The sequence below is a fragment of the Gadus morhua genome, chromosome 1 (assembly GCF_902167405.1).
Source record: "Gadus morhua chromosome 1, gadMor3.0, whole genome shotgun sequence".
NCBI lineage: Eukaryota > Metazoa > Chordata > Actinopteri > Gadiformes > Gadidae > Gadus > Gadus morhua.
Genome location: NC_044048.1, coordinates 22,415,174 through 22,427,673, shown reverse-complemented (window position 1 = coordinate 22,427,673; position 12,500 = coordinate 22,415,174). Strand labels below are relative to the sequence as shown.

General features: G+C 49.2%; 1 protein-coding gene across 1 annotated transcript in view; it reads left to right on the top strand.

Moving 5' to 3' along the window:
* kcnd1 (potassium voltage-gated channel, Shal-related subfamily, member 1) overlaps nucleotides 1-12,500 on the top strand; it is a 23,850-nt gene that overhangs the window by 3,808 nt on the left and 7,542 nt on the right. Inside the window, exons 2-5 of the mRNA XM_030366386.1 lie at nucleotides 835-2,136; nucleotides 2,251-2,496; nucleotides 3,365-4,077; nucleotides 12,079-12,241. Coding sequence (XP_030222246.1) covers nucleotides 1,981-2,136; nucleotides 2,251-2,496; nucleotides 3,365-4,077; nucleotides 12,079-12,241 — 1,278 coding nt within the window. The 5' untranslated portion in view covers nucleotides 835-1,980. The remainder of the gene's footprint in view (nucleotides 1-834; nucleotides 2,137-2,250; nucleotides 2,497-3,364; nucleotides 4,078-12,078; nucleotides 12,242-12,500) is intronic.

Here is a 12,500-nt window from a genome sequence, read left to right as displayed (position 1 = left end):
GAAACTGTAGCTCTGATGTAGTATTGATATATTTTACAAGACAGAGCTGCAGTCACTCTGTCTTCATTTAAACTTTCTACTTTAACACCTCAGAGATACTCCCAGAACACTGCCTCTCTCTCTCTCTCTCTCTCTCTCTCTCTCTCTCTCTCTCTCTCTCTCTCTCTCTCTCTCTCTCTCTCTCTCTCTCTCTCTCTCTCTCTCTCTCTCTCTGAATATGTGTATGCGTGCTATTATATCTCTCATCCCTCTTTGTGTCTGACACATTTTAGAAGTAGCACACCTCCCCTCTCTCTCTCTCTCTCTCTCTCTCTCTCTCTCTCTCTCTCTCTCTCTCTCTCTCTCTCTCTCTCTCTCTCTCTCTCTCTCTCTCTCTCTCTCCCTCTCTCTCTTCCTTTCTTTACCTTCCTCATCATCTTGCCTCCTCTCCTGTATACTCCTCTCCTTATTTTCTCTTTCCTCTACCCTCAAACCGTTTTTAACTTGTTTTATGTGTGTTTGGGTGCATGCATTTGTTTATTTGTGCGTCTTTATGTTTTTGTACTCATGTGTGTTTGTGTACCCGTGTTTGTGTGTGTATCTGTGTACGTAAGTGTGATTGTGTGTACGTCTGCAAGTATGTGTGTTGGTGTGTGTGCCTAAATTTGCATCCGTGTGTGTGTGTATCTGCATGTGTTTGTTTGTGTATCTGTGTGTGCATTTGTGTGTTTATCTATGTGTGTGTATCTGTGTGCCTGTGTGTGTATCTACGTGTGTGTTTCTGTGTGTGCGCATGCGTGTCTCTGTGTGTTCGTAAGTGTGTGACTGTGTGTGTGTCTGTGTGTGTGTTGACAGGTCTATACATGGTCATGGAGTAGGATCTTCTCCTCGTCACAAATCAAGCGGAGACGGCCCTGGGCGAGCGTGCACTGCCAGGAGCAGAAGAGAGCGAGAAGACCAAGGACCATGGTGGAGGGACAGAGGCTTGGAGTAGAGAGCGAGAGACATTAAAAGCAGAACAAGACGACCTAGAAGCAGCAAAATAGCAGGCAGGAGGAGCGAAAGAGAGACATCCATAGTCTACAGAGAGAGAGAGATAGAGGGAGAGAGACATCCGTAGTCTACATAGAGAGCGAGAGATATTAGAGGGAGAGAGAGAGAGACATCACTGTCTACAGATAGAGGGAGAGAGTGAGGGGCAGTAGGGTCGTTATGTCTATCCTCCTACTTCATGGACCATCATCCCATTTGTATACGATTGCAGAAAGCTGACGTGTTTGCCTCAAAGAAAGAGAGAGTGAGAGGGAAAGAGAGATTCATAGAGAGAAAACGAGAGAGAGACATCCATTGCCTTCAGAAAGAGGGAGAGAATTCACGTTTAACATTTGAGATCCGTGAGGAAGATGATGTGTGTTCTTCTGGTCGTCCGTGATTGGACAGATCATCCATGGTTCTTGTACATGTGAGGTCATGTATGATGACATGTGTACGATGCACACCAGGGTCGCTAGGGAAACCAGGGTTACATAGCAGGTCTAGCTACCAGGTGGAACCCGCTCCGATTACTACCTTAGTAATCTAAGGTTGTATGAGTAGTTATAGTTAGTCACTCCGTAGTTAGATCTTTAGTCACTGCATTAGTTAGTTGTCCTAGTTAATTATAGTTTGCTCTAGTTAGTTGTTGGTTGTAGTTGGTCTCCTTGGATTAGAGCTGGTTAGTCTACTGAGCTGAGATGATAGGGACATTAGATCTTCTACACTACATGTGGTCCACAGAAGGTCTCCTAACACTCTAGCAGACAGACAGACAGACAGACAGACGGACAGACAGACAGACAGACAGCGCTCTCCTTCACCATGAGGTCCAACCCCTGTGCTCCCTGGAGCAGCGCAGCACTCGAGGTTCAGCAGTAAAGAGCTGCTGGAGAGGACCCTCCACCCGAAGACGCCTCTCGCCCGGCCTCAGCTCTCCAGTCCGGCAGGCCCCACGTCTGATCCAAGATGGCGGCCGGCGTGGCGACGTGGCTGCCCTTTGCCCGGGCGGCGGCCGTGGGCTGGCTGCCGCTGGCCAGAAAGACCATGCCCAGGCCCCCTGTGGACAAGTCCTCCCGCTCGGACGAGATCCTGTTCGTCAACGTCAGCGGGCAGAGATTCCAGGTACCGCCAAGTACTGGCAGGCTGCGCGCCACTTCCCTCTCTGCTTAGGTTAACGCTCTGCTCTCGATGGAACACTGTAGGACTGTGTGGCTCTGCTGTGTTCTGCCGTTGTAGACATGGAAGAACACTCTGGACCGCTACCCAGATACCCTGCTGGGCTCCTCGGAGAAGGAGTTCTTCTTCAACGAGGACACCCAGGAGTACTTCTTCGACCGAGACCCAGAGATGTTCCGACACATCCTCAACTTCTACCGCACCGGTAAGCTGCACTACCCGCGCCACGAGTGTGTGCAGGCCTTCGACGAGGAGCTGGCCTTCTATGGGATAGTCCCTGAGATCATCGGAGACTGCTGCATGGAGGTACGCTGCTCACACTATCACCCTCCGTCATCCTGTCTCTCTATCAGCCTCCATCATTCTGTCTCTCCTCTATCACCCTCCGTCATCCTGTCTCTCTATCACCCCTCCATCATTCTGTCTCTCCTCTAACCCCCCTCCATCATTCTGTCTCTCCTCTATCACCCCTCCATCATTCTGTCTCTCCTCTATCACCCCTCCATCATACTGTCTCTCCTCTACCATCCTCCTGTCTTTCCTCTATCACCCCTCCATCATTCTGTCTCCTCTATCACCCTCCATTTTCTGTCTCTCTATCACCCCTCCACTATCTGTCTCTCCTCTATCACCCTCCATCATTCTGTCTCCTCTATCACCCCTCCGTCATTCTGTCTCTCCCCTATCACCCTCCATCATTCTGTCTCTCTCTCATCCCTCTATCATTTTACTGTATCTCCTGTATCATCCGTCCATCATTTTACAGTTGGTTTGAAGCCTCTTTAAACGCATAAATAAGTTTTGTTTTCTGCTCCTCTCTCCTCTCCTCTCTCCTCTCTGTACTCCTCTCTCCTCTCTGTGCTCCTCTCTCCTCTCCTATCTCCTCTCTGTACTCCTCTCTCCTCTCCTCTCTCCTCTCTCCTCTCTGTGCTCCTCTCTCCTCTCCTCTCTCCTCTCTCCTCTCCTCTCTCCTCTCTGTACTCCTCTCTCCTCTCTGTGCTCCTCTCTCCTCTCTGTGCTCCTCTCTCTCTCCTCTCTCCTCTCTCCTCTCCTCTCTCCTCTCTCCTCTCTGTGCTCCTCTCTCCTCTCTCTCTCCTCTCTCCTCTCCTCTCTCCTCTCTGTACTCCTCTCTCCTCTCTGTGCTCCCCCCTGCTCCTGTCCTCTCCTCATGGAGGAATACCGTGACAGGAAGAAGGAGAACCAGGAGCGGCTGGCGGAGGACACGGAGGCGGGCGAGGCCACGGACACGCCGCTGCCCGACAGCGCCACGTCCAGGGAGCGTCTGTGGAGGGCCTTCGAGAACCCGCACACCTCCACCATGGCCCTGGTGTTCTACTACGTCACCGGCTTCTTCATCGCCGTGTCGGTCATCGCCAACGTGGTGGAGACGGTGCCCTGCCGGCCTCTCAAGGGCACGGTGAAGGATCTGCCCTGCGGGGAGAAGTTCTCCCTGGCCTTCTTCTGCATGGACACGGCCTGCGTCCTCATCTTCACCTTCGAGTACCTCATGCGTCTGTTCGCCGCGCCCTGCCGCTGTAAGTTTGCCCGCTCGGTCATGTCGGTGATCGACGTGGTGGCCATCATGCCCTACTACATCGGCCTGGTGATGCCCGAGAACGAGGACGTGAGCGGCGCCTTCGTCACGCTGCGCGTCTTCAGGGTCTTCCGCATCTTCAAGTTCTCCCGCCACTCGCAGGGCCTGCGGATCCTGGGCTACACGCTGAAGAGCTGCGCCTCCGAGCTGGGCTTCCTGCTCTTCTCCCTCACCATGGCCATCATCATCTTCGCCACCGTCATGTTCTACGCCGAGAAGGGAACCAAGGGCTCCAGCTTCACCTCCATCCCTGCATCCTTCTGGTACACCATCGTCACCATGACCACGCTGGGGTGAGTCGCTGTGTGTGTGTGTGTGTGTGTGTGGGGGGGGGGGAGGTTAATATGTTGTCCCCATAGCAACCCTGGAGCGGGCCCAGTTTAACTCCTGCTCTGTTGTTCTGCTATTTCTACTGATCACGGGTGATCTGGTGATGTTGTTGCCATGACAATGGTGATGATGCAAGGAGTTTGTGTTGTTGTGACTTCCTTGTTTCCCCGCGTTGAGGGATTTTCTTGTACAGATGTTTGTTCTCTCTGTGATACAAGGCTGGCCAAACGAGGCGTCACACTTCAACCTGAACCAATGCTTTGATTGGATATGGAGGCTTTATGGTAACACTGTTTCATATAAGATGTCATTGTAACATTTCAACTGGTGTATACATGTGTTTGTGAGTGTGTGTGTGTGTGTGTGTGTGTGTGTAAGTGAGTGCGAACGCACAATGAATATGATCATAAACACTTTCTTAGTAACACCTAACAAAAAGGGTACATTAATAAACCTTTAATTTGCAGTAATAAGCATTAATGAACTTAGTTAACTGATGTTCAATAATCATTTTCTAATGGTGTTCGTGTTTACTAATGCTGTTCATGTTAACCAAGGTATCGATGTTAACATTCATGTATCAGGGTTAGGGTTAAAGGTTGTATCAGCGATGTCGGGTGACGTCACTTCTGTTGGTGTTTGAAGCGAGATCCCAAACAAACGGAGCCAGCTCGCCCCTCCCTTCCGTGGTTCGTGCATCCAGTAAAAACTAGCATGAACGCAGCGCAAAACCCCACAACACCAACCCCTTGTCGGTGATTGTTTGGAATACTATTTATTTTGGTTTTGAGTGGTTGGTAGTACCATTGGTTTTTGTGTACAATCTCGGAGCATTGGCTGCCTACAGAGGCGCATTTTTTTGACGGCCTGCTTATGGGGCGGGCAGTAGCGGATCGTGAGGAAAGATCAGATGGATGTGATCATATATGTTTCGGCCTAGCATCCCTGATACAACCTTTAACCCTAACCAACTAACCCTAACCTAACCTTACTGCATTAACTAATGCTAATTTATGGTTCATCGTAATGAACACTCTTCTCCTCAGTTCCTTCTCATCCTCCCTCATTTTCTACTTCCTCTTTAACCCCCCCTGTTCTCCTCCTCCCCCCTCCTCCTCCCCCCTCTCGGCCTCCCACTGGGTGAGTCACTGTCTGTATATAGGAGGGCTGTCCCAGTCACCTCTTCCATTAGAGCTTTTCAAAAGAGGAAGCTTTCTAAATGGATTCTCTGCTGCACAACCTCCATCACCCTACATCTCTCCCCTCCACCCCCATCTCTCTCATCTCACCCCCTTTCCCTCACTCCTCCCTTCTCGCTTCTCCAACCCCATCTCTTATCTCTCACCCCCTATCCCTCACTCCTCCCTTCTCTCCCCTCCACGACCTCGCTGTCCTCTCACCCCCTATCCCTCTCTCCTCCCTTCTCTCTCCTCCGCCCCCTTCTCTCCCCTCCACCCACATCTCTCCCCACCGACCCCATCGCCCTCCTCTCCCCCCTTGCCCCCTCTCCTCTCCTCTCCTCTCCTCTGCTCTACTCTCTCCCCCTACCCCTCTTGTTTATCTCCTCTCCTTTCCGTCCTCTAAATATCTTCTTCCATGGTATTGTGTGTCTCTGGCGCGCCTGCGAGTCTGCCTAGATATAGACACCTCCTCACAACTCCTCACACCCCCTCGCACCCCCCCCCACACCTCCTCTTACCTCCTCACATCTCCTCACACTGTTCTCTCTGAGGAGCAGTAGGTCCATAGACAAAGACTCGTGGACTAGGGCTGGTTCTATGTGGGCTGTTTCTTTTTGGACTAGGGCTGGCTCTATGTTGTCTAGAGCTGGCTCCATGTTGTCTAGAGCTGGCTCTATGTTGCCTAGAGCTGGCTCTATGTTGACTAGAGCTGGCTCTATGTTGACTAGAGCTGGCTCTACGTTGACTAGAGCTGGCTCTACGTTGACTAGAGCTGGCTCCATGTTGTCTAGAGCTGGCTCTATGTTGCCTAGAGCTGGCTCTATGTTGACTAGAGCTGGCTCTACGTTGACTAGAGCTGGCTCTACGTTGACTAGAGCTGGCTCTACGTTGTCTAGAGCTGGCTCCATGTTGTCTAGAGCTGGCTCTATGTTGCCTAGAGCTGGCTCTATGTTGACTAGAGCTGGCTCTACGTTGACTAGAGCTGGCTCTACGTTGACTAGAGCTGGCTCTACGTTGACTAGAGCTGGCTCTACGTTGACTAGAGCTGGCTCTACGTTGACTAGAGCTGGCTCTACGTTGACTAGATCTGGCTCTACGTTGACTTGAGCTGGCTCTAGGTTGACTTGAGCTGGCTCTACGTTGTCTAGAGCTGGCTCTATGTTGACTAGAGCTGGCTCTACGTTGACTAGAGCTGGCTCTACGTTGACTAGAGCTGGCTCTACGTTGATTAGAGCTGGCTCTACGTTGACTAGAGCTGGCTCCATGTTCTCTACAGCTGGCTCCATGTTGACTAGAGCTGGCTCTACGTTGACTAGAGCTGGCTCTACGTTGACTAGAGCTGGCTCTACGTTGACTAGAGCTGGCTCTATGTTGACCAGGGCCGTGGTTCGGTCCGGGCTCAGGTGGAAGCCAGGACTGTGGCTGCTGAGGCCGGACTGAGGAGAGAGAGCTGTGGTCTGACTGCAGGGCCCAGTGCTCTGCAGGGGAGCACTTTGCCCCGCGCATTATTTATAAGCAGTGCACAGCCAGAGAGCTGCTCCTCACACTGCTGCACTCGCTTAATGTTTTAATAGGCGGTGTTTAAGAGTCTGCAGGAGCACTGAGAAGAGATAGAGTGGTGGATAAAGAGGGACATGGAGGAGGAGGAGGAGGAGTGGTGGATAGAGTGGGACATGGAGGAGGAGGAGGAGGAGTGGTGGATAGAGTGGGACATGGAGGAGGAGGAGGAGGAGTGGTGGATAGAGTGGGACATGGAGGAGGAGGAGGAGGAGGAGGAGGAGGAGGAGGAGGAGGAGGAGGAGGAGGAGGAGTGGTGGATAAAGAGGGACATGGAGGAGGAGGAGGAGGAGGAGGAGGAGGAGGAGGAGGTGATGTGTCTCGTGATGGTCTAGTCACGGGTCAGGTGGTCTCCTGACGGGTCAGGTGGTCTACTGACGGGTCAGGTGATCTAGACATGGGTCAGGTGGTCTAGTGATGGGTCAGGTGGTCTACTGAGGGGTCAGGTGGTCGACTGAGGGGTCAGGTGATCTAGACATGGGTCAGGTGGTCTACTGAGGGGTCAGGTGATCTAGACATGGGTCAGGTGGTCTCCTGACGGGTCAGGTGGTCTAGTGACGGGTCAGGTGGTCTAGACATGGGTCAGGTGGTCTAGTGATGGGTCAGGTATCTGCTTGTGGCTCTCAGCCTCTCGAAACAGTGGATCTCATAATCTGTTAGAGGATATATTATGATAGTTTATATGATATATGATATCAGTGAGGGTATATATGATACATATTATATTATACTTGATGATATTACCGGTACATTGTATTCTAATGTATTCTATTATGCTGTTCGGATATGATATGATTTATTCTATTGTGGACCCAGCAGAAGGCTCCTGTGTGTGAGTGCTTCTCCAGCATGGGGGCCCAAACCCCTAACCCTGTCGTGTCGTTTCGGTTCACTGGGTGTGTGGCTGGATGTGTGTGTGCATGAATGCTTGACGGAGTGCGTGTCTGTGTCTGTATAGTTGTGTGTGTATTGATCAGTTGTCAGTAGCCTGTGTGTGTGTTTGAGAGTTAGAGAGAGAGAGATTCATTGTGGTTGTACTGGGTGGCTCCCAGTAGAACCAGTAGAAGCCTCACTAAAGAACGCCACCTGCGATCAGCAGAGTCAACGAAGTGTTTTTGTCTCTAAAAGGGGGACCTCTTTCAGTCATAGAGATAAAAGGGCATAGGTAACCATGTTGACGATCATTCAAGTCAAACTTCCATGTAAAACAAAACACAGATACGTATCTGACCCGTCGGGCTGGTTAGTGTTACCGCTAATTGTTATGATCAAAGTTCTTCTTTCTAGTATTGACATCAGGATTTAATTAATTATTGAATTGAACATTTTGATCGTTATCAGTGGGATATTATGGCGTTTCTATTGTTATATAATTCATTTGCTGTCCTGAACATTGCTCTTGCTGCTCTTGAAATATAAATAATTTCTAATATACATATTTTAAATATAGTAAAGCAGGAAGAGTGCTGTGTAGGAGAGCAGGAAAGCTAGAGTGAGGCACATAGCTGCTCAAAAGAGGAAAAAAAGCACTAGTACAGGCAATGGCAAAAAAGCACAAGTAATGTGCTTTGGTGGGTGGACTTGAGATGCGGGGGTGGCTACTGTACGTCACCTATTTTTGTTTTTCTTATTGATAGGACTGCTTCATATAGTAGGTCTGATCATCACTGACAGGCTTTCATGTGTCACTTAAACCGATTTTTTTCTTGAAAAACGCTGCATGATTCATAGGAAGGGGTCTGGGCATGTGCATCGCTCATTTTCTTTATTTTTTAGGCTATCACCAGCTTGCACCACTGCGTATTAGTGAACCTAAAGGTATTTAGTAGTTAAAGGGACAGTTTAGCGAACCTAAAGGTATGTAGTCGTTAAAGGTACAGTAACAGTGAACTGCAGTGGAAGTGTCTTAGAGCAGAAGGTTTTGTTGTTTTCCAGACTCCCACCAGATAGCATCTTAAAATAACCTTTCCTCTCCAAAAATAGACTACACTACTGTCTGTCTGTCTGTCTGTCCCTCTGTCTGCCCGCTTGTTTGTCTGTCTATCTGCCTGAGAGAGAGACAGATGGAGCGCAAGAGAAAGAAGAGACAGACAGAGTAAGGGATCCGGGTTTATGGAACAAGGGATGAGACGGTGGAAGAGTGAACATGAAACTACCATCCCTCTTCTTGCAACTTTTATAATCACTCTATCAATAAAATATTAGAGTAAGACAGGGGTACTAGGGAGAGGAGGTAGAGGGAGGTAGAGATGAAGAGGGAGAGAGAAAGAGAGGCATAGAGGGAGAGATAGAGAGGCATATAGGGAGAGAAAGAGAGGCATAGAGGGAGAGATAGAGATGCATAGAGGGAGCGATAGAGAGGCATGGAGGTAGAGAGGGAGAGAGAGAGGCATAGGCTCTCTCCTTCTTTCTCTCCCTCTCTTTCTCCCTCTCTCTCTCTATCTCCACTTCCGTCTTGCCCTCTCTCTCCCTTACTGTTAAATTGTCCTTCCCGCCCTCCAGCCTAAACTAATTATGATTGGCTGTCTGTGGTTCAATTAAGTTGTGATTGGTTAGCTGGCCTGCAGGAGGCAACCGATAAGATCAGTCTGACCTCTGGATTGGCTGACTCAGCCCTAATGGACTCCTATCACACACTATCCGCTCAGATCAGGCATAAGGAGCTCAGAGCCTAGATGCCTCCATCCCCTCTTGTCTCTAACTTCGCTCTCTTCCTCAGTCAGAGAGGCTGTCAAAAAAATGGTTACCGTGACAACAATATGGAGACATTGGTGATGTGAGGGAGGTTGGCATCGGCTTAAAGAACAGACGTCACCTCAACACTTTATCATCCCTTATTCTCTCTCTATTTCTCTCATTTTATTCATTATTCGATATTCACGGAGCTCATTACTCGTAACATTAGATATTGTTCACTACTATCATAACTACTCATATTATTTATTTGATAATGGTTGTATTTTTTATAAGAGTACAAGAGTTATAATGCCGTGTATCAATTGCCCATATCTTGTATATTAAGATATGTGAGGGGGTGTGTGAGAGAAATGCTTTTGGGAAGGAGGTTTATTTTTAGAGCTGACCTCTCCACTCCTTCTCTCATCCTCCATCTCCTCCTTTCCTCTTCATTACACTCTGACCTCTGTGTCCTCCTCCTCCTCTCCGGCTCTTCTCTCCCTGTCCTTCTCCTCATCTCATTATCTGTCCTCCTTCTACTCCCTCATCCGTCATATCATTTCCTCCTCTCTTCTTTCCTCTCTCCTCTTTCCTCTCCCCCGGCATCAGCTCCCTCCTATCTCCTCTCAAATCCTCTCCTATCGCTCTCCTTGCTCCTCTCTCCTCTTCTCCTCTCTCCTCTCTCCTTCCTTTGATTTCTTATCTAATCGTATCTTATGATTAGATGATCTGAACTGCTCAGAGAGTGAATCGGAGAAGAGACAGTGAATGAGAGGAGAAATCAGAGAGGAGAAGACAGTGAATGAGAGGAGAAATCAGAGAGGAGAAGACAGTGAATGAGAGGAGAAATCAGAGAGGAGAAGACAGTGAATGAGAGGAGAAATCAGAGAGGAGACAGAGTGAATGAGAGGAGAAATCAGAAAGGAGGTGACAGGGAGGAGAGGAGGGTACGGGGGATGAGTGGAGGAGAGAGGGGAGCAGGAGGAGAGGAGAGAGGGAGGGAGGATGTCAAAGTTGGGGAGAAGAGAGGAAAGCAGAGGAGGAGGAGGAGGAGCATGTGTGTGTTTCGGGTCAGGGCAGCCATCCAGACAAACAGCCGTTTATTATTTACACACTCACGGTCAGAGGAAGGAGCACCCCCTGCTGGCCCTCCAACACCTCTAAAATCATCATAGTCCTGGTGCTGGGTCCGGGAAGTCTAGAGGTCAGGGTAGTAGTCATGAGGTCTCAGGGCCCTCCTGTAGCTGCTAGTCCTCATGTAGCTGCTAGTCCTCATGTATCTGCTAGTCATCCTGTAGCTGCTAGTCCTCATGTAGCTGCTAGCCCTCATGTAGCTGCTAGTACTCCTGTAGCTGCTAGTCCTCCTGTAGCTGCTAGCACTCCTGTAGCTGCTAGCCTCATGTAGCTGCTAGTCCTCATGTAGCTGCTAGCCCTCATGTAGCTGCTAGCCCTCATGTAGCTGCTAGCCCTCCTGTAGCTGCTAGCCTCATGTAGCTGCTAGTCCTCATGTAGCTGCTAGCCCTCATGTAGCTGCTAGCCCTCATGTAGCTGCTAGTCGTCATGTTGCTGCTAGTCGTCATGTAGCTGCTAGCCCTCCTGTAGCTGCTAGCCTCATGTAGCTGCTAGTCCTCATGTAGCTGCTAGCCCTCATGTAGCTGCTAGCCCTCATGTAGCTGCTAGCCCTCCTGTAGCTGCTAGTCCTCATGTAGCTGCTAGCCCTCATTTAGCTGATAGTCCTCAAGTAGCTGGACACACGATATAAACTGCTACTACTAACGATGGAGAGGTGATAGAGGAGAGACAGAATGATGGAGGGATCACAGAGAAAAGACACAGAATGATGGAGGGGTGATAGAAAATATACACTGGGGCTGGCTAGTAAAACCATTATTTTTGCAGCAAACTCATTGAGCTGTGTAGGCGGAGCAGGGAGACAGATATGAGATCTGTTGGAGAGGATGCGAGTGGTTTAACCACCAGAAGCTAAACATAGAAGAGTTATATTCTTGGTCATCTAGGATGTTGTGGTGAATGTATGTTGTGTTGGGATATATTGTGATGATATCACTGCAGCCAGTGTGTGTGTGTGTGTGTGTGTGTGTTTATGATAGGGTGCTTGATGATGCAGATAAATTGTCTGTATTTTAAATAATAAATAGGCAGGTTTTAGTTCCACTTCCATGGGTGTTCAGAACGGCCTCACAGTGGAACTGAACCCCTGCTTTCAGTTCCAACACCGTGATTACACACATTATCATTCTATTGGGACAGATCTTAGTCAGAACCTTGGCAACAATACAACAATGTATTAGGTGTTTTACATTAGTATACCATTATTTGTTGACGTAAAGGTTTTCTGTATTTAACATTTCGATTTTTTTATTCCACAAAATGTGCACTTTTTCTAGTTGCCAGCAGCCAATGCTACTTTAATAGTCATCTATTGATCAGATGAACCGAAAATAGTCTCCATGGTTATGTGATAGGAAGTGAAGCTTCTCAGTCACAGGAAGTGATGATCATGTGTGTTTGGGTGTCTGTTCCCGCCAGCTACGGGGACATGGTTCCCAACACCATCGCTGGGAAGATCTTCGGCTCCATCTGCTCTCTGAGCGGAGTGCTGGTGATCGCTCTGCCTGTCCCCGTCATCGTGTCCAACTTCAGCCGCATTTACCACCAGAACCAGAGGGCAGACAAGATGAGGGCCCAGCAGGTACACACACACACACACACACACACACACACACACACACAGACACACACACACACACGCACACACACACACACACACACACACACACACACACACACGCACACGCACACGCACACGCACACGCACACACACACACACACACCAACCACTGTTGATATAAATGTTTTATATACTGTGTAGTACTAGTAATTTGTATATATACTGTGTAGTACTGTATAGAGTACAAGTATTGACTGACTAGTGTGTGTGTGTGCGTGTG